The 26,221-nt window shown below is 36.2% G+C and overlaps 2 protein-coding genes across 2 annotated transcripts; one reads left to right on the forward strand and one right to left on the reverse strand.

The window, feature by feature from the left end:
• Window positions 1-1,767: 1,767 nt before the first annotated feature.
• On the reverse strand, window positions 1,768-18,566 carry LOC134532640 (vang-like protein 2). The gene is made up of 8 exons (XM_063369283.1): window positions 18,463-18,566; window positions 16,468-16,724; window positions 15,829-15,946; window positions 14,656-15,264; window positions 14,065-14,274; window positions 12,534-12,705; window positions 11,721-11,929; window positions 1,768-9,902 (listed from the first exon to the last, which is right to left on the reverse strand). The coding sequence occupies exons 2-8, from the start codon at window positions 16,575-16,577 to the stop codon at window positions 9,684-9,686; spliced, it is 1,647 nt and encodes a 548-aa protein (XP_063225353.1). The 5' UTR covers window positions 16,578-16,724; window positions 18,463-18,566; the 3' UTR covers window positions 1,768-9,683.
• Window positions 18,567-20,922: 2,356 nt separating this feature from the next.
• Window positions 20,923-25,251, forward strand: LOC134533500 (dynein light chain Tctex-type 1-like). Its single transcript, XM_063371022.1, has 3 exons — window positions 20,923-21,181; window positions 23,239-23,410; window positions 24,503-25,251. The coding sequence occupies exons 1-3, from the start codon at window positions 21,155-21,157 to the stop codon at window positions 24,649-24,651; spliced, it is 348 nt and encodes a 115-aa protein (XP_063227092.1). The 5' UTR covers window positions 20,923-21,154; the 3' UTR covers window positions 24,652-25,251.
• The last annotated feature ends 970 nt before the right edge of the window (window positions 25,252-26,221 follow it).

The raw sequence follows: 26,221 nt of genomic DNA on the forward strand, positions 1-26,221 counted from the left end.
TTGCAAAATTCATTAGGTAAAGTTTCTATTTGTATTCTTGTGAATACTTTCTAATGTTCACGATAGTTATAGATCTGCCCTGCTAACATGCAATAACTACGCACACAAATTCTCTTGACGTAAGCTTTTGGACATACGCCATTGCTTAGCACTTGTATGTCTGTAGAAGAAAACAAACTACAAAAAAACACGTGACAAACACAAAGTTAGCAAAAAAATTGCTGTCAGGATTTAACACCACACAATACTCCAACACAGGAATATGGTCGACCAAAAAAAAAAAAAAATGGACTAACAGAATGGAAAAAAAAAAACCCACAAATGACGGCACAAAAATACCGAACCCAAAAATTTAGCACAACAGTTGAAATGAGACAAACTCAGCAAAATGAAACGACCAAACACAAACGGTTTCGTTTTGCTGTGTTTTTGTCTCGTTGCAACTGTTGTGCAGAATTTTTGGGTTCAGTATTTTTGTGAAATAATTTGTGGTTTTTTTTTTTTCGTTCTGTTAGTCCATTATTTTCATTTTTTTTTATTACCATATTCCTGTATTGTGGCGTATTGTGTGGCGTTAAATCCTAACAGCAATGTTTTGCTTAATTTGTGTTTTTTTTTTGTAGTTTTCTTCTAGACATACAGTGCTAAGTAATGGTGTATGTCCAAAACCTTACATCAAGTCATGCACTCCCATTGCACAAATCTTTCAAAGATAATACTAGAAATGAAATATAAATCAATAAAAAAATTAGATTTAGAATATAAACATTTAGTTAATTGATAACAATTGTTAATTTGCAAAATAGATTCATCATGAAGATATTACCAGCAGTAGGCCTATTAACCAAATTCATCAGAAAAATGTATTTTTGCAGTTTGTGAGTTCCCCCTCCCCACCTCCCCAAATAACCTTTACCAATGGTTATATTGTCTTAAAACATTTGGAACAGGTACTTTAAACAAGTTTACCAAAAATGGTCGTGTGTAGTGTTCAACCTTACCATGCTGAAATGCTAGTTGATACATTGTAAAGCACCCAAAATGTTGACTATGAATAAAAATATTTGTTCACAATTTCTCTTTAACCTGCAATTTCAATAACTGTAACTTGCAAATGTTCATTGCAAAATTATTTTGTAAAAATGCATTTCATCATTGAAAATGAAACACTATGGTGAAACAAGTATCGCAAAACTTGTCATGTTTGATAATAGGCTCTCTTTACAAATGGCATTGGTACAAAAATAGGTAGAAACATCTTTTTTTTAAAAAGCAAAAATAGCTTACCATGCTGGCCATATCCATATAGGCTGTACTTTCATATGTGTGGGTTCTGCCATGAGAACGTGTGTGTAAGGCCTGTGAGAACATTGTTTTGATGCAAATTGAATATCAAATTGACAATTGTAATCACAAAGTCAAATCAAATTGCAAGTGTTCTGATTCATTAGTAAATATTAAAGCTTTCAATGTTTTAAACCTTTGCAACAGATGTGAAGCTTCAGTCAAGATAAACTTTGCACCACAACTGAAGCTTAACATGACTTAACACGACTTAACACAAGTTTCCTGACAAAGTCAAATTGAATATTAAAGAGCCTTGATTCGCTTGGTCGAAGCTCCGCATAGGCCTAGTGTCCATTTCAACCTGAGCACTTCTTTGTTCCTGTAGTAATAACTATAGTTACTCTGGAAAGGCAGGCCTTTCAAAGCAGGAAACAAGATTGGATTGGAAACTACACTACAAAGTGAAATAAAACTTCCACCTTAAAATTATGATATGAATTATTTTAATACTTCTCATTTGGTTGTACAAAAGCTACACTTCACACTAAGCTCACAATCACAATACAAATTTTTTTTTTTAAAAAAACATAGTTTTTCACGACAACTTCCAAGTGCATTCTTAATGACGTGGCTGTGCGTTTAGAGTTGCATATTATCGTTGCCTACGCCAGCTTCTTTGTGGCGTTCTCCTCACTGATAATGCTCGAGGAATGGTAACTGCTTTATTGCTTGCGGTGATTAGCCTAATTTATTTACAGCTTTCAGAAGTACCTGCAGAAACATGGCAAATTATTTTAACAATAACAATTTTACACAAATTGTTACATCTTATGGCTGCGAACTGCTCTGGCAGTAACTACGATATGTTTTTTTGTCTGCTGACATTGTTTTTATTACATAATGACTAATACTTTATACTCTGTACATATTCTTCCTGAGAATGTCTATTTTGCAAACTGCCAAGTATGTAACAAAAAATTAATAAGAATTATACATTATAACTACAAAGTAAAGAAATGAAAAGTATTAAATAATTTAAGTGTACATTTCAAAGCAATACTCAATTTTTAATGTAATTCCATTATCAGAGACTTTCAAAGAGAATGGTTTCAATTTAACATAATTATTTATATGGAATGTAAACATGCATTTACTTAAACCTTAAAAGTATATATTTTTAACCAAATTCCCACCCTGTGATTGAAATAATGTAGTTAGTGGTGCTAGGTCGATTCTAAATATACGTGGATTCAGCAGTCAGTTTCAATTCTCATTCTCACACATTGGAATTAGATTCTACAGCTACTCTTTAAAATAATTATTACCAAACTCCTTTTGTCATATACACTCAAATACAAAATCTATTTTTTAATTTACAAATCCAGTTACCTGCAAATGATGGTTATTCATTTACCAAATGAAATAATAAATATATTCTCAGAATCTCTGAATATGTTGTGTTTTGCCACTTCCATTTATGTTGGAACATTATAACTTATTCCAATGTTTTATTTTAAAAGAACATAATTTGATGAAATTAAAATGAGACATAACTATGCTATAGTAACATATACAATTGGATTTTTACGATTCCTGTAGCAATAGCACTTATTATGTTATATATGTACGTAATTACATAATTAAGCTGAACATAAAGTATGAGTTTTATTTTTTTGAAGCTATATTTATCACTCATTAAAAAAGCAGTTCAATAATAAAACAGTTTTAATAGACACGACAATAGAGAAAACATGTTCGACTGGAGAAATATTTCAAATAAATACATACTATGTACCTACTCTAAATTTTTAGGTTTTGCTATATGCTTTTAGATGATTCCTGAACTGGAATTGACCTAACACTAAAAAATTAAGATTACTAACAAAGTAAAAACATCATGGTTTGTAAGAAATTTGATAAAATTTTATATCAAAACTTACTAGAAGTACAGGTGGACACAAATGTAAATAATTTATACCACATGAAGAGAATAACTTACAACCCTCCCTACTACCCCTGAATAACATTTATACACTTAAAAATTTGTATAGGTAGTTTTACCAGAAGAGCTAGGTAAATAACAAGGGTTAAAAAGAGATTCTATTCCAGTTCACTCTAGTGAATACAAAAGTAAGAAATTAAGCTGTCGAAACTATCTACTGATATGCGAGCTTGAGTGTGTTTACTTTGGTAGTTCTAAGTGTATACACATGATAGCATTTAGCTGTGCAGCATATCACTGCACCATAACACACAAGAAATAAAAATTCATCCAGATGCATTAAGTGTTCGTTACGTTTGCCACATACTTTCCGAGTCGGAAGGGAAATTATTAGACAAGTGTGAACAGTTTGATCACTGAAAAAAAAAAAAACACATGTGTCGTTACATATGTTTATATTTATAGTGTGTGGAGGAGCTAAACCAGTTTTTACACTAACATTGAAAATAATACTTTGTGATGTTTTATGTCTTTGCTTTCTATTGAACAGTAGCTTATATGTGATGTTACATCACTTCACTAATGATTTCTGCGGTAAACAAGTTAAGCTGGATGACAGAAGGTTGAAATGGATGTATGGAGTATTGTGGCGAGTTCGGAAGGCAACAAACAGTAAATACTTTCAGAAAATCAGACGCTAAAGCTCGGTAATAAAAGATGGGCCAATGAAACCTTAATATTTGAAGGTTTCGATATTCAAGGACTAATATTTGAAGAAAAATATTAGAAGAAATAAAGTAAACCAAAACAATTCAACACTGATGACCTCTGAATTTTCTAGGTCAAATTTTTTTTTTTCATACCTATCTTCTTCCAGTTCTCAAGATCTTGTACTTTTAACACGTATTTATAAATAAAATTACAATATGTATAGATTCTGTAAACTTAGTTTGTGAAACAAACATTTAAAGGGTTGAATGATTTAACACCATATTTTATTTTTGATCCTTCTTGAGATCTAGATTTGGATTCGAGGAGTATATTCGAGGTACTCTTTGGTATTCAAATTCGAGATTTGGATTTGAGAAAATTGGGATCTGACCCATCGCTACTCAGTATGTTGGAAAGATGTTTCTTGTGTGCTACAATCCACCACTAACCTCACTAAAATTGATCAGAGCATATTCTTGTGTACTAGTATGTGTATTATAGTTTCAATTCTGTTGCATCAATGTAGACTGAACCCATAATAATATAATTCTTTTAGATAGTTCACATTTCTTTCCATACTTTTAAACAGTAAATCTGAAAAGGCCTATTTTTATTGTAATTGGGTAATTGCTTCTATTTGAACAATCACACCATTTTAGTTTTCTTGTCATCCAACAACTATGCATTTGTGAAAACACTGTGAACTGGTCTATGTGATTATGTGATGTTTCAGATATATTCCTTTGTTATACTTATACAAAGCTATAACTACGAATCAATGTCAATTGAAAGTAGCAACTTAAAAACAGTATACAAAAAAGGTAGCGAGTAAAAAACTAATTATAAACACAATCAAACCAAAAACAGATTTCTTATGAAAATACATAACAAAATATAAAAAAAAGATTTTGAGGAACTGCACACAATAAGTAAAGTATTTCCACCAAGGCAAGACATCATATGAGGTGAATACAATAACATAATTAAATAAATTTTTTGGACTACCTATAAAGAAATAAATAGGTATAATAAATTTACATCTACTGCACAATTTAAATTTTTAATATTTCTTTAAATATTATATTAATGTATAAAAATACAAAATGTTTTACTTTGCACAAAAGCACAACCTACGACAGAAAATTTTTATATTTACATTGAATCAAATTAATTGTGTGGCTACAATTCAGTACTACACAATTCCACAATATACTTCTCAGGCTTTCTTTTAGGGTGAATCCCACTGTCGTATAAAGAAAAAAATACTGTTTCACTTAAAATTAATGTACATAAAATTATTTTTACACACAATGATATAAGTTATTTACATTTTCCAAGACAACCCCTATTATTTGCAGATATCAGCAGTGTATCAAACAAGGATGTAGGCAGGGAGGAGCTATGACCTCCGTCTCAATGTTTTCAATAATAATGCTACTCATTAAACCAGCCTAAATGACCAGAGTATGAATAAATTTTTGGCCACTGAATATGCAAACTTGGTGAAGCTGTGTCTTTAAACACATATTAGGACATAACATTTTAAGCAGTGGTACATATTTTAAGGATCTACCTTGAAATGGGAAATTTGGAAGTACATTTTCCTATTGTATTTCATCAAGAACATTAGCTGATAATATTGGTCTAAAATGATTATAAGATAAAATGTAACACAATAACTGGTCACCACCCATTCATCAGTTTCTTAACCTGTAAAAACCTTGATTACTACAGAAGTGATGATCACAAAGTGCTACCAATACAGTAAAAACAAAATAATAATCTTTTTGCAGAGAAAATTACATTGTATTGTAACATCAGATTTTAAGTAAACATATTCTATGATAAGTTTTTGCCTCGTATACACAACATATCAAACTTTTCTAATCAACAGTGAAATTCACCCTTAATCATTATTTTACATCATGACCATGACATTCATTCTGAGCAAAATGTTTTCAAAAAACTTTGGCAAGCGACAATACAATGCTCAAAATGAAACACCCAAATGAAACTACTATGCCTGGTCATTTCATTTAATATTATTTACAAATCTTAAAAGCAAAATTATGTTAAAATTTTCCACACAAACAAATGTTTCAAATATAGAATTAATTTTTTTATGCACCCATTTTTTTTTTGAAATTTTTCTCTTTAGGGTAATTTTTGAATCAGTCTAGGTTATTTTGCAACTACAGTAGAACCCTGTTATATGTTCCTGAGAATTAAGTTTTTTCCTCATATAACATATGAGGGCCAACATTTTCCCCAAATGTTCAGTGCATAACATTTCAAATTTCCTTCTTATATTTGGTTTTCTAAAATTCATGACATGTAAAAGGAGTTTGAAAAACCTCTATGTAAACTATTTATCAAAGGTACAAATGTTAACAGTTACGTGACTGTTAGCACCTTCATCTTGGAAGAAAAGAAAGAAAGAAATTAGTGCTGAGCCGATACAGATTCTGAGCCTTTTCCGATACTACCGATACTAGCTTACCGATACTGCCGATTCCATTACTGATTCTGCCTAAATGTTATTACTAGTGTGTTGGATGAAGCCAACATATTTTACTTTAGAAATATAATGCAACAAACCAAATCAATGACCATAACTTTAAATATAACTTATAAATTGTTTAATAAATGCAGATTACTTACTACAACAAAGAGGTAAAAACAGAACCTAGCCGCTACATTGGCTACACTACGAATGCTTGTACCTTGCTAGAGCTATGGCAACGGTGGAAATGCCGTTGCATCTGGCAACGTTGTGATGACTTGCTCTTCCTTGGCCCTCGATTGTTGTGGACGCTATATTGGTACAGCACATTACTTGTTCTGTGAAGTACACATAATCGTATCCGAACAGCTTTTTTTATTGTGATAACGGCACCAAAGAATCAGTTTAAAATTCGCTACTATCATTTTTAATAGTGTATGCTATATATATACTGCAAGAAGTTACATTATGGTTTCTAATGAAAATGAAGTTAGCTATACAGACGTGTTGCATCGCTGCAGGCATATTAAACAAAAGGCTGTTACTATATTTAAGTAATTTTTCAATGACGTAGCTTAAACACGGGCCTGTGTTTGGAAAGTCACTGCAACACAAGCAAAGCTTCATTTGCATCACTTTTTGAACACGTCGAGTTGAAATTTTACAATACCCGGCATAACCCGTGTGAGTTCATAAACTACCTGTGCCTTTTTAAGTTTTTATACTTTCGTATTTTGATTTTTTTTAAAAAAAATCAACTTAAACTGTAGACTGTAACCATATTTTTTCTTTCTGTTTAGCGAAAATTTTGTAGAAATGGATAAATAAACTCGGTTGGGATCATGTAATAAAAAACAAGTTTAAGTATTAAAACGTACAAATTTATTGGTTTTAATATCGGCATTTTTTATGTTAATCGTGCACGACTCCGACATTGATTATATCGGCCGGTTTCGATAATCGGAACCGGGTTTGGCTCAGCACTAAAATAAATCCTTTCATACCTTGGCTTGCCATTTGGATGTGTTTTCAGATGTATGTACATAGTTCTCAAGTATTTTAGTTTGCCAACATTTTGCGATGGCAAAAAAATAAAAATTAATAAAAACTGTTAAATTTCTTACAGTGTTGAAATAATTCCATTTGTAGATAGGAATCCATAAAAAAACAAATGTTCAAGTGGAAAAAGAATTGGACATATATATTTCCACTCTAAACTATTGCGAATTGTGAGACAATTTTACAGAAAAGTGGCAGTGTGTCTGTAAAGACAAATGAAATAGAAGCTGTAAGCACCATAAAGTTTTGTAAAATTGTTGGTTTGGTTTAAACAAATTCGAGTATCATGTGTACCTATCAAGGTTTTAACATGACATTTTAATTAGCTTAATGTTTGATGAGTCCGTAGTAAAAAAAATTAAAACACAATTACTAAATTGTAATTTCCTGCTTGTAACATTTTATTGCTTACTATGTTTTTTTTTCCTTTTGCTAACTTGAATAATGTTAAAACAGGGTTGTACTGTAATTAGTTCATAACAAGTTTATTGTAAATGCCAAACTAAGACCACGACAAAACCAATTTCAGCACAAAATAATTATTAAAACAGCAACTCTGAATAGCAGCTGTAAAAAATAATATATATATAAAAATGTGAACGATGCTATTATGTACTATATAACAATCATAACCATCTATAGGCCATATAGTAGTTTTTCACTCTAAAACTACTATTCTCCTCATAGCATTGGCAAATTTTTTGTGCGATAAATTACATGTGGAAAAAATTAGGAAGCTAGGCAGGCAAGCCATCAGTTATAATTTATACAATACAGTAATGATGTGTCAAGTATGCTATTTTTCATAGGTTAAGATGGGGGTAGAGTAAATAAAGATAAAAATTAAAACAACATTTTTGATTAGCCTTAATACTATGTACTTGGATAAATTAAAAATATGCATAAATGTTGAATAACCTTTAGCAAAAAAAAGAAAAAAAAATTCTAATCTAATACCTTCTAAAGAATTAACAAAAGGGTTTTATGATTTCCAATATAAATTTAATTTTTTTCCCTCCAGGGCTGTTCCGATAACTGATACTACCAATATTAAGCTATTATCGGATTAAATTAACCCTCGTGGAAGTAATTTTAACTTGTTAACTTATATAATTTGGAGTTAAAACTCTTTTTAATTAAAAAAAAAGTTATTCTAATTTTCAGTAAACTCGCTTACAATAAAAAATTTTATATAAGGAAATAATAAAAAATTCTATCAGTATGAGCATAATTAAAAAACTAATCCCATCTTACCCTGCTAGACATACATGCTGTTTAATTCTTGTGCTTGCTATAAGATAAAGTTTGTAATCATTCTGATGTAGAAACAAACCTGAACTTTCTCAAGCAGCAACTGTGTCCCTTACTACTTATTCAAAAATAAGAGGCTTAGTATTTTAGATAGAGTAATTACTGAAGTACCAGTATAAAGTAAACCAATCTGTTATAAGTCTTCTTACCCTCTTCACAAATGATTGGTTTCCTACATATTGGCCTTAACAATGATGTCCCGTTATTTGCCTACCTAGACAGCAACATTTGGCTTCTGAAACTTATTTTGCGTTGAACAAAGCTTGTTTTGTAAAAAAATAAATATTTTGCAACTGATCACACTCACAAAATTCAATTTTTTTAAATAAATATAAAGTTTAACTTATCAATAATCCTATATTTCAATACATTACAATTATTACTAAATTCTGAAATTTCTCAAGAGGGTTTCCACTTTTATACATCATTCCGTATCTTGAATTGATTGGAATCAAAACTTATGCTGCACTTCATATACACTACAACAGGCAATGGTATTCTACCTCACAAGAAGTAACCATTAATTGGTCCTGCAGTAGAACTCAACACTGCTTCCCTACACAATATAATATAAGTAGGGACACCTGCATTTCGCGAATACATTTCGTGTCAAGGTATGTCACAAAACACTGTAGCTTTTTCTTAGAGTAATGGCGAATCGTGTGCGTGCAGCAGTACGGTATCCACATTCCCATTGGCCCCGTCAAGTGCGGGAAAACACCTTTCGCCGATCACAGCCAATAACTACAAGAAAAAAAACTACGGTGTTTTGCCATGTACCTAGACACGAAATGTATTCGCGAAATACAGGTGTCCCTAAATGTAAGTATTTGGGAATATCGGACTCTTGGCTTCACTCATCACGCCGCGTCACACTGAAGTCTCAGAGTTGAGGCGCAGGACGAACTTGTTCGACTTGGGATCAACCACCTCCTCCGTGATGTTGAAGTGCGGCAGGTCGCGGACGTGGCAGATCAGCGACACGTCGTTCTGACGCAGCTGGAAGGTCACCCCGTGGCCAATGGGGCGCGAGAGAAGTTCCTCGCAGATCAGGGCCCACGTCTGGACCGACTTCTGCTCCTTTTCATTCTGGAACATTGACATTAAAAAAAAAAATTAACTGAGTCCACGCATGACATAAGAGAAACTTGTTGCTTGTTATATTATTAGGTATAGGAAATATAATTATTTTTTTTTGGTTGAGGTCGAAGATTTTATGGTATTATTATTTATGCTAAATTATGCTATTGCGGAAGTGTGAAAATATGCAAGTGTGCAAGCATGCTGTGTCATGTCTACCTCTCCCCTGCCGTTTCCTCATCTACCGGTTCCCCCACCACGTACCTAACTATTCCCCTCGTGCGATCTGAATTTTCGTTAATTCTTGGAAATTTGTAGCCTCCTCAGCAAAATTATTTAAGGGCTATTTCTAAAATTTCAATGTACTTTGCACCTTGCATTGCAAGTATCATATTTATTTTATTTACTTCAAAAAGTTAGACTTGCTTATTACAAATCATTATACTGAAAAATTGCATCATGTGCAAATAAACTGTTTCAGTGAAATTGGTATCATGGAACATTTAGGTATCATATTTGTTATTACAAAATCATTAACAATAAAAATAATAATACCGAAACTGCTTGTTTTAAAACAAAATTGGCTTGAAAATAAAACCAAACATTATTGTCTCTAATAATTACAAATGCTGGTAGTATGTAGTACATACACTGTAAAGTATAGGTTGTTAGAATACATTATAAACTATTGTATACAGAATTTAACTGAATCAGGAAATTATTAGACTTAAATGATATACTGATGCAATCCTTGTGGTATTGAAGCAAAAATTTTTTCCAGTTATCTGAGCTTTAGTTGTTTTCAACTGATACACACCATTCAGTAAACTATCATCCATCATATAACAACTGATGCACACATCACAACGCTGCAACCGTCACTGGATGAAGCAAATATTGCCTAACCCCGCCACATTATTGAAACTAGTTGAAGCTATGCTTTTGCTGCATTTAAATGAAATTAAGCAAAAGAACAAGAGTGTGAAAGAGAAGGTAAAACTCCATTTGCACCCTCTCCTTCATGTTGCATCTCTCATCTGTCACGCCTGTGCAGAGGTCCACGAAGCCCCAGACTAAACTGGCAATAAGTGATGCAGTTTACAGCCAGAGAGTGTGGTTTTTCAACCAAGTTAAGATTCAGGAGGAGGTCTAAAGTGGCATAAGTGACAAATTTAAGACACAAGAGCCTGCAGTGTTTCCACTAAGCTGTTCCCAAAGGCAACATACAAAATTGTGATTAAAATGAGACAAACCCCCACCCCCACATTTTGCTGCTACAATTTTAGTAATCAACAGAGCACTACATTCAGGTGAATACTGTACTGTGAAATTTCTCAAGAGAAGAGGGTTTCCACTTTTATACATCATTCCGTATCTTGAGTTGATTGGAATAAAAACTTATGCTGCACTTCATATACACTAAAACAGACAATGGTATTGAGATGAACCAACTCTTCTACCTCACAAGAAGTAACCATAGATTGGTCCTGCAGTAGAACTCAACACTGCTTCCCTACACAATATAAGTAGAGACCTGCAAAATTCGCGGGTTCAGTGACCTCCAGGATAGACTCTACTACACTCTACACACTCGGGCAAATGCCACCTGTTCATTGGCTGCTGACTTGTGAGTCGTCTCGACTGGGTGGCCTGTGATTCGACACTTCATTGAGCGAGGGTCTCTAATTGGCCCTCATTACTCCAGATTAACAGTGAACCAGTGGTAGGAGCAGCGCTAAGGTATAATTATTTGAACTGTAGCATATCATGAAATGAATTTGCGAATTTTGCAGATCTCTAAATGTAAGCAAAGGTGGACAGATATACCTGCAGCACGGGCGCCGTGACGAGGTAGGGCTCGAGGAAGGCACGCGGCGTGAGGTCGTGGCTGAGGCAGTCGGCCAGGTGGGCCAGGATGGACTCCACCGAGTGGTGGGGCTGCTGCCGCGTCACCCGCAGGTACTTCTGCAGGGCGCGGGCCATCGAGGGGAACACCGCCTGGGCCGCCTCGCGCGGGTCCATCGGGATGGAAGACACTGCGCATAGCCACCCGCCGTTAACTCTCGCCTGCGCTCGCAACTCACCACCACCGAGTAGCGACACAACACAAGGGGGCCCGAACACTGTTTCCCCAGTCGCATTGGTCCAGCTGTCAAAATAACAGATATATACATACGTATCCTGATAATCTGACCATAAACTTTTTTCCTGCACAATAAGTAAATGGTTTTTTACTGTTATCAATCTGACCAATTGACGTAGCCAAAATTTGTTCTACCAAATTTTGAAATGATAACAGTTTTGACTGTGATTAAAGTAATGACTAGACCTATAGATATTAGATTCTGCTTCAAATTTACTCACAGTAAAATGTTTGCCTCCCTCAAACTTGATTAATGTTAGCCAAATTTCACCAATTTTACTTTGCGTGCGGAAAGCATTGTTTTCTGCCAAGTCGGAAATAAAATAACATCCATTACTTGCATGCTACCATTCATTAAGGATTCTTAGTGAAAATTAAGGAGGTAGAGCAAATATATTTGAATTCGTGCAATGACAGTACTTTTGGTACGTGATGTTTAAAACAGTCCCGACACCAGAAGGTGCGGCTGTACACTCCACCACGCCCGGACTACGGACCTTGTTCGTTGTGCACTCTCTTGATGTGGGTGAAGGCCTCCTCGGCAGCAGTGATCAGGCGGGCCCTCCTCTTCTTCACGCGCCGCTCGTAGTCGTGCTCCTCGTAGAAGCGCTCGTTGTGGCTGGAGTCCCTGCGCCGGGCCTGGGCCGCCAGCATCGCCCTCGACTGGCTCTGCCACGGCAAACACGCTCCTCAAGAGGTGCTTCGCTCCAGAGCCACACAGCTTTGTGACCAGGGGCGTAGCCAGGATGGGTGGGGTTTAGGGGTTCCAACACCCCCCCCCCCCCAAATCTTTAATTAATTTCTTATTCATCACTCAAACAAATTTCATATTAAAATTAATAACATTTTTACCATTACAATATTTAAATTTAAGTACCGAAAACTGCTAAAATAGCACTATTTTACACCTTAAAATCAAAATTTTCTCGGGGCCCGGACCCCCGCTTTAATACAAGGGGGAGGGGGGCATGCTTCTTAACACCCCCCATACACAAATCCTGGCTACGCCACTGTTTCTGACCAACATGCGATACGTGAAACTGGGGAATATTATTCTGGTACATCATTTTTATTGATATCCAGGTACAAGATTACATTGTGAATTGCGATATAATAGAAATAACATCGAAAGGCATGTCAAAACACAGCTTAGCACAGAAATTCAAGTTATATCATTTAGCCAAAACTTAGTTCAAACCTAAGGAAAAAGTAATCCTTTGTCTGAATTTTAAGGAATGTCATTTCTGGACGAAAAATTTTTACCCAGTGCATGTATCAGAAAAATTAATTTGATATTTTTATCGTGCATCTCTCATTGAAACAAAACTGTACCATATCTGTGTGTAAGTTGTGTGAGCATTCGTGTGACACGCACGCGCGCTACTTTAAGAAAAAAAAATTCCAGAACCCTTGTACTGGTCGGAAATTAAAATTTTGTTGCAATTCAGTCCAATTTGTTGAGCATTCCCAGATATTGCAAACATAAATGATCGAAATTCAATCATTACATGATGATATATGTGTTTCATGGTCTAATTATCATCTTTTTTGAAGCATTGTGTATTTCTTTTGAGATGCATTTCGCTATAAGACTCCACTTTAGCATTAATCAGGAAGTTACATTAAAAATATTTTTTTAATATAACTATTGCACTTTTAATAATGAAAATTTATTTTGGTACAAAATAAGGTTGTATACATGCATGGTTAAAATCTCGGACATGTGTCTCACCCGGATTCTTCATTAAAGGCCTTACAGCAATTCTTAATTAAAAATAAAATAAAATTTTACTAACATCTGCCAAAATTGTTTTAAACAGTGCTCAATCTTAAAACCAAATCTTAGAACTACTACTACTACTACTACCACCACCACTACTACCACTACTACTACCACCACTACCACCACTACCATTACTACTACTACTACTACTACTACTACTACTAATAATAAAACTACTGCACGGTGGCCTTCATCAGGAGTAAAGACTGTGTGTGTTGTGCCAAAAGCTCTCAGCGAAGGCGTACCTGCATGGCCGAGTTGTTGATGCCGTCGACCTCGTAGAACTTGAAGCTGGAGCCGGCCTTGCGGGACTTGGAGACGGGCAGCCGCTCCAGGTACGGGTTGTAGACGGGGAACTCTGTGTAGTAGTGCTCCAGGATCCACACGGCCGCCCTCTGGATGCTGAGCTGGCCCACGGCGTACGACCGGCTCTCCCCGTCCGGGCTCCTCACCACCTGCCCAGCACGTCGCCCAGTACAGCACCCAACACAGCTCTTGCATCACAATTGCGAATCTCCCGCTCCAGCAACTAAACAAGTCCAACAAAACTCGTCTACAGTCAACGTCTCCCTGAAAATCATTACAATTAAATTGTAGGCTTCTGTGTCCGGGTCAATAAGGTTCAAACTCAAGCCACCAATACCACGCTGGTTCACTCCAGTAAATACTCTATTAAAATGTTTCACGTAATAAATATAAATCTTAAAGTCCCTTCAGAAAATTTCTGAACCCGGTTCAATGGTATCTGACCAGCTAGAAAATTAGCCCTCCCGTTTCGTCCCGTGGAGATGTGGATTTCCAGTAAATATCAATGTCAAGTGACCGGCGAGGCTGACCTTGACGTAGAAGGTGGGCTGCAGCTGGCGGACCTCGATGAGCACGACTGCGATGTAGTGGACGAACAGCAGGGTGTCTGCCAGGCCCGAGGCGTAGGCCACCAGCCCCTTGTACTCGACGGGCTCCTTGCCGACCTCCGTCACCTGCACCACGTAGAAGAGCCAGTGCGCGAAGGTGCAGACCAGCAGCAGCAGCAGCGTGGCGGCCCGGAGCAGGAAGATGCGCGGCATGGTGGCGCGCGGGCGGCGCAGGAACACGCCCCAGGCCCCGGCCGCCAGCAGCACCAGCTTGAAGGCCAGCGACACCAGCATGCCCTTGCACTCGGCCGCGCAGCCCAGCAGTCGGGCTCGCTGGGCGGCGGTGGCCGCTCCGCCGGGGGCAAGCGCCGGGAGGAGCCCCAGCTTGGGCAGCACCACCATCGCCAGCGGGCTGAGGAACGCCAGCACCGACAGCAGCAGCGTGAGCGCCGAGCCCAGGTGGCGGTGGCACAGGAAGCCCAGCCCTGCGTCGGGGTCCCCGTGCCACGAGCCCACGCTCGCCTCCTCCGCGTCAGACTGCTCCGATGTGTTGCCGGTCACCGCCGTCGTGTTCTCCCCCCAGTTGTCGTCCTGGGGACACCACCAGCCCCGCCCTGTGGCCTCACATAAGGGATATGTCACACTTATCGTTAACGTTAACACATCATTATATGTTATTTGAATGGTTTTGCTAAGGGAGTTCCTCCCATTTCAGGTGGTGATTTTATATTTATATTAATCACTGATCAACTTTTAGACTTTTTTGAATTGTTTAACTTTCACGAAATGAAAAAATATACGCAGGTCATACTTTTTGTATAATTAGCTGCCAAAGTGTGTGTGTGTGTGTGTGTATATATATAAACTTTCTTAATTTTATTGTTACTTTGAAAACTTATACCACCTAAACTGCTTAGAATAACCAGATTAACTACGCTTTGTTCTAAAGTGTATTAAAGGTATTTTTATCTTACAATATTACTGTCCCGCATAGTCTTTTTAAGAACTTTTCAGAGGACTGTTGGTGGGCATGTAAAAAAATATAAATATAAATAAATAAAATGATTGAAGTATCAAAGAAATACATCAGTAAAGACAGTTAATTTGAGATCTTATTTTAAGCTCAGTTTTATGAAATGCGAGCTTCAAGTGTACCTGAGGCAAGATCTGAACTTCGATGACCTCTTGTCCATCTCTGTTTTCATCACTCAACGTCACAGATGTTTGGAAAGGTGCCATAGGATCCTCGTTTTTCCGGTGACTTCGATTACTCCTAGGGAAAAAAAAAATTTGAATGAAAATTTGAATGAAATTTTTTTTATAACCTGAATGCAGTGATCACAAAAGAACAATCTACCTTAAAATGTGCATAAAAATGAAACTTGGAAATACCAACAGACAGATTTTTATGACTTCTTCATTGTGCACATAAAAAGTTGTACACTTCAAAAACTTACAACCAATGGATAACTGGTTGTTTTTACATTACAGCAAGCCATATTTGAAGGAAAGTCCTCTCTTCCCAAACAAAGTAATGTAATGACTTTTAATAATTTAGTGCCAAGGTGCCAAAGACACTTATCACACTGTCAAATTTTGTGTCGTCAACATTTGGAAACAAAGTATGAGGAGTATTATTGGAAGAAATACGGCTTCCAATTTCCTCCATCAACTAAAGTTGGACAGATAACCTGAAAATGTTTACAATCCTGTCACACCATCAAAGTTTATTTATGGACTGAGCTAGCCCAAACTTTTCAGTAATATAATATGTAAAAGCAAGAGGAAATCAACCTGGAGCTGCGGTTCGAGTACAGGCGGTTGCTTCGGTGGGTGTGGTTGCGCGAACGCCGCCCCCTGGAGCTCTGCTCGCTGAAGCCCGACTTCACGGATTCCGTCTCCATGCCGCCCTGCGCTCTGCTGGCGTGCCGCGCGTCTGCCGCATGGGGAACACACTCCTCGCTCCGCAGTCTGCACTACCGCGGTGGTTCTCGGTAGCCGCTCCGCGACCGTCCCGCTGATCCGCTCAACAGGCAGGCGAAGCACAGCATCTACAAAAAAAAAAAAAAAAAAATAATCAAGACCGCATGTTCTCAAGCCACTGACAGGGGCCACGGTGGATGTGTGGTCGGATCACCTGCATCTCACCCGAGCGATCCGGCTTCCATCGAGGTCAGATTCAAATTTTTTGCAAGAGGGTAAACTTGGTGGACGCTGCTGTGAGCGCGTGTACATACTCGCATTTCCCAACCCACGCATTCTGTCAATTCTCCACTCTCATCCAAGGTGATAGCCAGGATTCTGTGGAGGAGGGGATCCAACTTAACGATTACATATTTTTTTAAAATACACTTTTAAAAGAAAATTGATTAACCAACTAAAATCCCAAAGAATAGTGGACTTTTAGAAATCCAACATTTACACACAGAAATATAAGCAATGATTTTGCTTGAGGAAAAATAAACTGAACATTTAATTTTTTTTTAATTATTTGTTCTTAAGTCAATTATATGAAGAATACGTTAAAACAAGTCTATATAAATGCTATTAAATACATGAAACACACATGTCAGGTTTGTATGATAGATATGGTTACAAAATCATGTCTGAAAACCAGAAATAAATAACTTGAACTTTTTTTCCTCTATGGTAGCAAAGAAAAACACTCGTGATATGTGCTGTTTCCAGTTCCAGTTTCAAAAAAGTAAACAGAAAATAACAAATGATGTAGTAGGAAAAGAGAGTCAAGAAGACCAAGACAAAATACTGATTAGTGGTGTCTGTTTGCAAAGGCCAAACTCACTAATTTATTTTTGACAATGTGATTAGAATTAATTTATTAGTATATACTTTTTCCTTACAGAATAACTAAATATTAATGAACTTATCTTTCCCCAGTTAAAATTAATATTCAAAACTAAGCTGCATACTCATTTACAATGAATGAAAACAACAAACCAAAACAAAATAAACACCTTTTTTACCACACTATATTTACTGCGCTCTGGCGATTACTTTAGAAATCAGTGGGTTCGGACATCGGACATCGTAACTGCAGACTGGGCAATTTTCCGTGCAACAATATGATGTCATTCACATTCGGATAAGAACATGGACTGCCCACATGTTCTGACTTTTGTAGAAGAACCTTTAATGTCAGAATATTAATAGTGCTATGTTTACTATTTGTGTGTATCCGTTTTGCTACTACTAGCATCAAGTGTTATATTTTATTAATAATAAAAATAGTTTTGAACGTAATCTAATGGGTGTTTTCGTGACTGCATCTAGAACTCTACAACTGAATTTTATGGTAAGGACTAGGCAATAAAATGCAGTGTAAATATATTTTAAAGACAGAGGTGGTCAGCTATTATAATATTTGGGAAAAAATATGATACATTCTACATAAAGATTGCACATTCATGGGCGAATGTCCCTGTTCATTCCAGTGTAGGCTAAAGAGAATGAAGAGTTCGACAACGTAGCCTTCTGAACTGGGTAATTGAAGTACCGTACTTGTCAAATGAAACTCATTTAAACAAAACAAAAGAGCAATCTGCAAAGAACAGCACTTAAACATACTTTTAGTACTGTCTTGACTAGTTAACGTTAAATATCCTTTGAGTGGGTAAAATAAATTTTGAGTCCAATTTATGAGGCATTATTTAGAAAAACACTAAACTTACGAGTAGCTACTAATGTCACCGCAGATCTCCATTATGAAAACAAAACATTCCCACAATTACGCTTTTAATTACTGGCTACAATATCAAAATAATTAATTACCTTTGAATGGTCTGACTATTTCACTACATATTCACTTTGTTAGTACTCTAAAAATAACTACAAGTTTACAGAAATCCACCACATATTGACTTTACAATAAACGCATAGATTATATCACAATAATGTTTATAAAGAGACCAATCCTCTGGAACCTAACAACATAGGCGCACTCAAGCGTGAAATATTACCACTACAATGATTCAGTAAAGAAATTTAGGAAAGTGTTTCAAGAGCGTTTAACATGGAGTCATAATCAAATTTCACATTATCGAAAATTATATTTGCTAAAAAAATTATTTTCAAATTGAAAATTACTTTATAAATAACTCAGAATAAGTAAATTAATTTTAAATCTATGAATGTTTTGCACACAAAAATAAATTAAGGTATACGCACAAGCAGATCAAACCGAATTACTAAAAAACCCAATAATGAACTCACCAGGGTTGCTTGTGTGCTCATTGTAATTCCACACAATGTCTCAAAATTCTAAACAGAGAAAATTTTCATATATTTTTCATGTAAAACCTTGAATTGAGAAGTAACAAAAATGTGCGAATTTTTTTTATAATGTTTAAAGAAATAAAATAAACAAATGTAATATCCATAAACTAAAAATTGTAGTTAATTTAGGTTGGATGACACTCGTATTGCAATTTTTTAATGTAGTTAATTGCACAATTTACATATCAGTTTACATAAACTACTTTTTATTAACATCGGAGAGTAATTTAAATTTGAAACAACTATAGCCTACGATTCAGCGTTAGACCCTTCTACTGACGCCGTACCTCCTGCGGTAGCAAACTCCGTCTCCACCCCGTCAGTACCAGTTCCTACTGGCAGAACGCACCCCTCGCACATTCCGCACATGTCAATAGTGTGACTTCGCCAATCAAAAACTCAAGTGTGAAAAATGTTAACCTCTTAAAATTGAATTTAAAAAGGCAAAATTAAAGTTAAGACTGTCATTAAAACATATTGAGTAGTACCTGCAGTAATATACAGTCTCCTGCTTGAATCATAACTTTCCTAAATTTTAATTGTAACTTAAGAGCAACTACAGCATACTTACACTCTCAGCAAAATGTTTTCACACCCTAGTTTTTATTCAAGGGCTTTGTGTTATGTTAAGCTTGTAAGTTTTATGTAAATCATTACTCTCCTGTTTGGCACGGGGAGATACTGTCCCCTTCCTCCGTGCTGCCGTATCTTCCAGCAGTCTTCTTCAGGCCACAGTTTAGGGCAGGCGCACTGTGCCGCGAGTAGCCACATACTTCGTCTAACCTAAACCTTCTCTTTTAGCTCCCCGCATGTCTCTGGATAATTTATGCTTAGCCAGGTCTATCCCGACCCTTTTAAATTAACCCCGCAACATGACCATGCTGTGGGGTCAAACAATTTATGGGACTGGCCGATTCAAGCATAACGATTTAGGATAATTCAGTAGCGCATACTTCTACCGGCCACAACGAAACATTTATTTGAACTGACTTAGATGCACGGCTCGTGAAGCTGGGTCGAATCACGGGTTACTAAACAATCGGGGTTGGCCATCTCTAACTAGAACTTTCCTTAACGAGGCTGCTGTTAAGATGGTGTACTACATAAAGTAAAGTGCAACATGTTTGATAAGTGTTTCAAGTGTAAAGTGAAACATTGTCAGTGCTAGTCACAATGTAGAGCAACAATGTGTAAATTAAAACATCAACCACAAATGTTCTTAATTATTTCCAGTCTCTGAATACTACCCTCAATAGCAATCAGCCCCATATCTTGCTTCGGGAGTGTGGAGCACTCTACTAGTTGATTTCCCCCAAACATCTAGCATAGCCTAAGGGCATAGTGGACCACGCAGTGGCCGACGACCCAAGTCACAACCTAGTTTGCAGGCTATCCTGGTCTTGCCCAGATAGAGTTCAGCAGTTTCACCCCTAAAAACCACTAGACTCACCCCGGGTCTCAGCAACGAGACCATGGGGGGGGGGGGGGGGGGGGTGGCACTACATTATCACATCGTGTATTTTTTTGGTAAATTTTTTAAAATATCGTTTACAGATTGTCATTTTTCATTTCTTTAGGATCTTCATAAGTGTTTAATGCATAAAAACTTCTTGTAATGCTGCCACATTTGGTCGTTAAAGATGAAGAGGTGAGAACGTAGAACCCAAACAAACACATTTATCCCATAAAAAAGCATTTATTAGGTGGTACGTGCTTATTTTAATCCAGAACATTCGTGTATTATACATTTTAAACTCCAATCAAGATTGACTATTTTAAATTGTGACATTTGTGATTCAGTAATTATATTTCAATATATATAAATTAAGCAATAGTATATAAAAATTAAATTGGTATTTATGTTATGACAGTAAAAAAAACGAACATATTCCTGGAGCACATAAATTAACATTTTAAAGAACTACCCTATCTAGAAAATAAAATTGTTTAACACATGAATGTTAGTTTTTTTTAAGTACGGCCTTTAACTTTTATTCTTTGAATATATTCTTATTTTATATTATTTCCATTAAAAAAAGGGTGAAATTTCTTCGCCTTATGACTACTGTCATGGAATAAATAATTTTGTTCATCATAGAGAAATATAGGCATACCAGCCTGTTATAACTTAAAGATTTTAAAATATCTTTCGAAAAAAGAAAATATTAAATAATAAAACCAAACAGAAATGCAGGATAATGATGATGACGATGAAGTAAGTACACAAAATTTAAATTTTGTATAGTCTCACTCAAGATTATTTTTATGATTTCGTTGTTTATTGTAGTCAATTGTAAAAAATGTATTTTATGTTTATAGTGTAGAATATAATTAAGAAAAAAAATGGTATAGAGCGATCTGACGGATTCATGTTACATGCACTTGACTCATTTTGAAACTCAGATCACTCCTAACATTTCCACATTTTTAAGACAAATAATTTTCCTGTAGTGAATGTTTTATTCAATACACCTCTCACCTTGTTTTGTGGTATATATTATTTTCACCTTTGGCAGTAATTTCCTAGAGAAGTAAGTTTTCTACAATAACCTGACCTAAACAAAATTTAAACTGTTTTACGGTATAAGTAAAATTAACCTAACCTAAAAATTGTTAATTTGGCGAGCAATAATATCTTTCTCGGATAATAAAATAACTTGGAATTTTAAACATTGGGTAAATATGTATTGTACGGATTAGCGCCAAAAAAAATCGCACAAATATGAAATAACTTTCATTATATGCTATCTTGCGTCCTCTTTTCAGAACCGCCTGCGGAGATAAAAAATTCCAATTAATTTAGGAGATATCCAATTTTTTTAACATTCATTTTTTGGCGATTTTTTTAAAAAAAATTTTAAAAATTTGAAAATACCTTTATTCTGTGCTCTTAAACTTCCTCTTTTCATTAAACACGGCTGAGATAAGAAATTCCAAATACTTTTGGAGATATCGAATATTTTAATAACTGGATAACTGGAACATATTAATTTATTTATATTACTATCTCAACATTGCCAATATCATTTACAAAGAAAGTAGTGCTTGCATATAAGTAAGATAGCAACCAGTCCAGAGGAATGAAAATTAGTCATGTATGAAGCGACTCAGTCACAAAACCAGAAGCGCACGAAGGTCGAAGAAAATTTTTTTGGGGGAGGGGGGAGGGATAACTAATTTTTTTATATATTTTTTTCAGTTTTCCTTAGAAAACTTTACTTTACCGAGAGTAAGCTACTATAAAAAAATTACGCTATAGGAATAAAATTAACTTAAATGTAGATAGTGCAATGTAAAAGTATTTTATACTTTTACAAGGATAGTTCGTGGAAACTCATTTGCCAACGATATCACTTGCAAATTTGCAAAGCAGAACTTTGTACCGTTTGCAAATTTACAATGCTCTGCCTTGAAGTTATACAAGTGATTTCGTTGGCAACAGAATTTCCAAGATTTTCCTTGTAAAAAGTACAAAAATCTTTTACAGTGTATAAAATACAGTGAAAATAATTCAGCATAACCTATTCTTCCAGAAGGCTCGTAATTGATCACAATTTTGTCTTGCTAACCATTCAGTTTTATTCCTTATATATATATATACGGTATATATAAATATATTTTTTCTTAAAGAACTTGTCTTTCTGGGATAAACAGGACGAGGAACTCTAGAAACACCTAAACTCTCGTTTAAAGCAGTAATTTTCACCCGCTTTAAATGCCCAATAAAATTAAAATAGAACAAAACGTTATAGCGACTCAAATTTACGTACCGTTGAACTGCAGAAATGAAAGATTAACATTGAGCATAAAAAAATATATTAAATTATGCATATGAGCAAATTCCACGACTTCTTAGGAGTGAGATAGTAAGGAAAAGGTACTCATGTTCGAAACTAATCTTTTCCCTTGTTTTCCCAGAAAGTGTACTTTTATCCGGAATATGTTGCGATCATCGTCTAGTAAAGAACAGATGGAATAGTTTAAAGAGAAGGCACTCAACATTAAATTGTAAACGCGATGTAAGTTTCAAGTTATGTATTGAATGTAGGATAACTAACTAAATGCATTACATATTACATATTACAAATAAAAATCATATTAGGCTAATACTTATATTTATTCGCAGGAGCCCCTTAAAGAATATAGCTACTGTTGACAGATATTTTTTATCTACTGTAATTTCCCCCAAAACTCCGTAGAGCCATAGTGTAAACTGAATTCAGCCAATAAGGACGTACAGCCTCAGTGACGTTGCACAAAATGTTTTTCCAGAAGTCAATGTTCGACAAAGAAGACGTGACGGGGCTGGTTAACGAGGCCATTGAGATGACTCTAACCGATGAAGATGTCTACGACGACAGCAAGGTCAAAAAATGGGCGCTTTCGATAGAAGAGAAATGTCTTAAATCCTTGGGAGATCTGAAAAAAGATTTCAAGTATGCGGGTATGTAATCAGCACAATGTAATTTTTTTTTTGTAAACGGAACAGAAATATTCACGTAAACTTACAGATATTTGTAAATTTGTACATTTACCTACATGAAAACAACTGCATGAACACAAAATAGTGTGCGCAGTAATACTGGACATTTATGCTTTGTGTTATTCCATTACCTTCAATACTTAAAGTTATTTGTAAACAGTACCCTGGATAGCTTTCCAGTGTTAACTGCGTCCACAATAAGCATGATACAATAAAATAAAATAAAATAAAATGGTTAAATATTCGATTCTTTTCCATAGTTAAAAAAAAAAATTATAATGAAACATCAATTAAAAAATATAATTATACGCCAATTTTCGCAAGAAATACTCAATATTCGAAAAAGTATTACATGTATGCAAAAATAACCATAGCCATTTGTTGTACCTACAAAGTTACAATATCTTTGATGTAGTAGGTACAAACTATTTCTAGGCAACTGGTTTTCCAAAGGAATAGTTTGTAAAAGGTTTTTGACGTGACTACGTCAAATAAATCGATGAACGCCGGCTGCACACACGAAAAAATTGTCCCGTTACGCACATTGTCCCGTTGCGCTGTGTCCCATTACGCTCATTGTACGCTTGCGCCGCTTCTATTTCTCTTCCACTCGATTTTTTTAGAGGCACATTAAACTTGAAACACTTCCATTCGTTTCCTACTTTTCCTATCATTGTCCTATCCTTAACAGAATAACACAGATTGGAAGAAGTTAAATAGCAAACATGTATAAAAGTTATAGTTAAAATAATCTCTACGTTAAAGTAATAAACATATTTGAATTAATGAGTACAAATAAAAGTAAATTTATCAATTAAATTGTAGATTTCATTTCACTCCTTCTTTGTATCCATGCAAAATAGTGATAATTCTATAAAAATGATTCAATTTTATTAATAAAAGTATGCAATCATTTCATCAATGTTATTTTATGACGTTGTCACGTCAAACTATCGTCCGTAAACCGACTTTACAGACAACCAATTTTTTTTTCTATGCGGGGAACTTCATTTGGAGATCCAAGATGGCGAGCGGTGATGACGTCTCTTGCAGTGTCGTGCAGCATCATGCAGCGCAACGGCGCGGCCTTCCACGCGGCCACGGTGTGCAGCTGGGACCGCGCGCACGACAAGTCGGTGACGTCACACTGGCACAACGACACCACGCACGTGGTGGTGAGCGTGTTCGCCCTGCTCATCTGAGTGTGCGTCCCGCCGACGTCAGCGTGCGTCCCGCCGACATCAGTGTGCGACCCGCCGACATCAGCGTGCGACCCACCGACTTCAGCGTGCGACCCGCCGACGTCAGCGTGCGACCCGCCGACGTCAGCGTGCGACCCGCCGTCATCAGCGTGCGTCCCGCCTGTGTCAGTGTGCGACCCGCCGACATCAGCGTGCGTCCCGCCTGTGTCAGTGTGTGACCAGCCGACATCAGCGTGCGTCCCGCCGACGTCAGCGTGCGACCCGCCGTCATCAGCGTGCGTCCCGCCTGTGTCAGTGTGTGACCAGCCGACATCAGCGTGCGTCCCGCCTACGTCAGTGTGCGACCCGCCGACATCAGCGTGCGTACCGCCGATTAGATTGTGCGACGAATACACCAGCTCAAACCTTGTGGTGCCAATTAACCAAAATCATTTAAGAAAATAATTATGTTCTCACATTTTGTCTTTAAAATTTAAATATTACCCCCTCTCTACCCCCCCCCCCCCAGTGTGGAAGTGATATAAACTGGTAAATTCCAGAAGGTATAAAAATTTATGTATCGGAACTTCGAAGCACCATTAAAATTGCATGACACCTTTATCTTTATTTGTAAACAATGAAATGTTAGGTGTAAGTGGTGTAGTGGCACTCTGATCGACAGGAAAACTGGACGGTAGTTCAGAATTATGCATTCGAAGGCGATATCATTAAGTGCCTCTTAATTTAAGTATAGAACAACTAACATCGTACACTGTATAATTCTTTAATTATAAATTAACCTTAATCTGACCTCTTCTAAACATATTGCACTTTAGCTTTGGGTTGTGATAGGAAAAAAAAAATTCTGTGAGAGTTTGGCAGTTGTACAATTTTTCGAAGTAAAACTTATTTGGGTGCGATGGGAGTAAAATTTCATGGCTGAATTTTAATGCAACGTTTTCGTGAAAACATTGTCATGAAACGTTTCTGGCGCGAAAATGACAGAGGATAGGTACTTGGCAAAAGATATATGAAGAGAGCACTATGCTATATACGTTGCTGGGCTCGTTTACGTTCTCCTCTTTGTGCGAGGCTTCGTCCCCTACAAAAAAAAAGATCCGAGAGAGATAGATGAACGGGATAATAAGCCAGACAGTGTGCGCGTGCGCTTGTTTTAGAAAATAGATATAGGTAGGCCTATCCTGTACAGTCGATGTTAATGCCTTAAAATTTATATTTTCTACCATCGCACTCGCGTTCCTCCATGTTCAACCAGCAGCGTAGAGAGCGCTGTTGAGACAGTCCCTGCATTTGATGCATAGATAGCGCTACCTGTTACGAATTTCATATTTCGTTCAGAGATTTTTCGTGTTACAAATGGCAGAATTGTTTGAAGAAACAGTAACGCGCACAGTTTTTCTTTATGGAATGAGTATTTCAACAGTGAGTAATATTTACTAAGAAAAGTGTCCTCTCTCTCTCTCTCTCTCACTCTCCCTCTCGGCCGTTTTACCCTTTACGATACATTTACTAGTCTAGGTTTTAATTGCCAAAGAATTTTCACTTCTATCAGGTGTACTGATTTACAAAC

The sequence above is a fragment of the Bacillus rossius genome, chromosome 6, assembly GCF_032445375.1.
Source record: "Bacillus rossius redtenbacheri isolate Brsri chromosome 6, Brsri_v3, whole genome shotgun sequence".
In the NCBI taxonomy this organism is placed as follows: domain Eukaryota; kingdom Metazoa; phylum Arthropoda; class Insecta; order Phasmatodea; family Bacillidae; genus Bacillus; species Bacillus rossius.